The 1,769-nt window shown below is 41.3% G+C and overlaps 1 protein-coding gene across 1 annotated transcript; it reads right to left on the bottom strand.

Annotated features, from left to right (window-relative positions):
- Positions 1-448: 448 nt before the first annotated feature.
- On the bottom strand, positions 449-1,418 carry LOC104955038 (suppressor of tumorigenicity 14 protein homolog; the record flags this gene model as incomplete). Its single annotated transcript, XM_010782263.1, has 3 exons — positions 449-681; positions 1,028-1,063; positions 1,225-1,418. Coding segments are annotated over 3 exons (463 nt in total), but the record flags the coding sequence as incomplete, so codon positions are not given.
- Positions 1,419-1,769: the final 351 nt, after the last annotated feature.

Below are 1,769 nucleotides of genomic sequence, written 5' to 3'. Positions count from 1 at the left end.
ACATCAGCAGGAGAGGACTCTTTAAAGTAGAGACACTACATACTGATATACACCTGAACATCAGCAGGAGAGGACTCTTTAAAGTAGAGACACTACATACTGATATACACCTGAACATCAGCAGGAGAGGACTCTTTAAAGTAGAGACACTACATACTGATATACACCTGAACATCAGCAGGAGAGGACTCTTTAAAGTAGAGACACTACATACTGATATACACCTGAACATCAGCAGGAGAGGACTCTTTAAAGTAGAGACACTACATACTGATATACACCTGAACATCAGCAGGAGAGGACTCTTTAAAGTAGAGACACTACATACTGATATACACCTGAACATCAGCAGAATATGTCCTCTGTGAGACATATATTTCCCCACTTTATTTTGTTATCAACAAATAGTTTTACGATTTCTTGGAGAAGTTGTCAAAGTATGCGGTTCTCACTCAGTGAGGACCCGGGGCTCGATGGGGGCGAGGGAGTCGTAGATCTGGATGAAGTCCTGCTGGCAGTCGTCCTCCAGGATCAGGGTGTGGAAGTCCAGCTGGACGCGGTGCTTTGGGTCGGCCCGGAGCCTCCACTGCAGGAACACGTTCGGAGGGTAGGAAGAGTCCGGAAACCCCGGAGACTGAACCACACCGGGCTTTTTGACGTGGACATTAAACGTCTTTTTCACTGGAAAATAAACAGGGGAAATGTTATGTTACTACAATCAACATTTATTTTTTTGTGATCAAATTTTGATTGATTAATACACAACATGTACAACCAAAAGCACAACGCAATTTCTTAAAAAAATTAATTAAATTACTAGAAGTACAAAAGAAAACGAAAAATTTGACACATATTTTGTAAACATTTCACTATAAATTTCATTGACAATCAATAAGGCAACTAATAAAAAAAACTAAAAAGAACCAATCAGTATTTGGTTTTAGGTGTCAAAATAACGGAGAGTGTCGAAACCTTGAATTTTAAAGATATTCATATGAGAAATAAAAATAAACACCACCAAACTCACCTAATAAAGAGTCCCTGTTCAAGCGTGGGTCTATAGCTGTGGACAGAAAGATCAAACATTAATATTAGTTATTTATATGTATATGTTATATACTCTTGGATTTTAATTAATGTGCACTGTCCCTGTTAGATAAATAAATAATAAAGTCGACTTTGAATTATAATATATTCGATATAAGCATTGGGATGGATTCAGACCTCGGGACACGACGTTGTGGACGTTCAGAGCGTCGGCAGGTTTCAGCAGGATTCGTCCGTGTCGTCCTGATTGACGTGAGGCCGTCGCCTGCTGAGACTCGATGGCCTCGTCCAGCGCCTTCTGCTGGCTGACGTGAACATCGAACTCCGACTGATAATACGCCATGACGCTGTCTGTGCCGCTGTCTCCCTCACTGCAGAGACAACAACAAGAGTTACTAAAGAAAACATACCTTAAAAGGTCCCCTATTATTCTGTGTTTCATCAATATATCACAGGTCTCAGATATATACAGAGCCTGTCTCTGATTGGCTGAAACACCAAACAGATCATTGCAGCATTACCCATAATCCCCTCTGTTTCAGCTCTGTTTCCAAAGTGCTGATTCTCTGTCTGTTACTTTAGATGAAAATAAGGAGCCCCTCCCCACGCCCCTCTGAGAGACATTTGGTTAAAAAGAACTCAATGGTGCTCTAGGAGGAGATTCAGGTGATAAGGGGGGGGGAGGGGTTACCTTGGTTGCTGATTGGCTAATGGTTACACAA

This window comes from Notothenia coriiceps, unplaced genomic scaffold (assembly GCF_000735185.1).
Source record: "Notothenia coriiceps isolate Sejong01 unplaced genomic scaffold, NC01 NC01_scaffold00024494, whole genome shotgun sequence".
Taxonomy (NCBI): Eukaryota; Metazoa; Chordata; class Actinopteri; order Perciformes; family Nototheniidae; genus Notothenia; species Notothenia coriiceps.
Note: the sequence above shows the minus strand (reverse complement) of the source record. Positions and strands in the feature narration are given on the sequence as shown.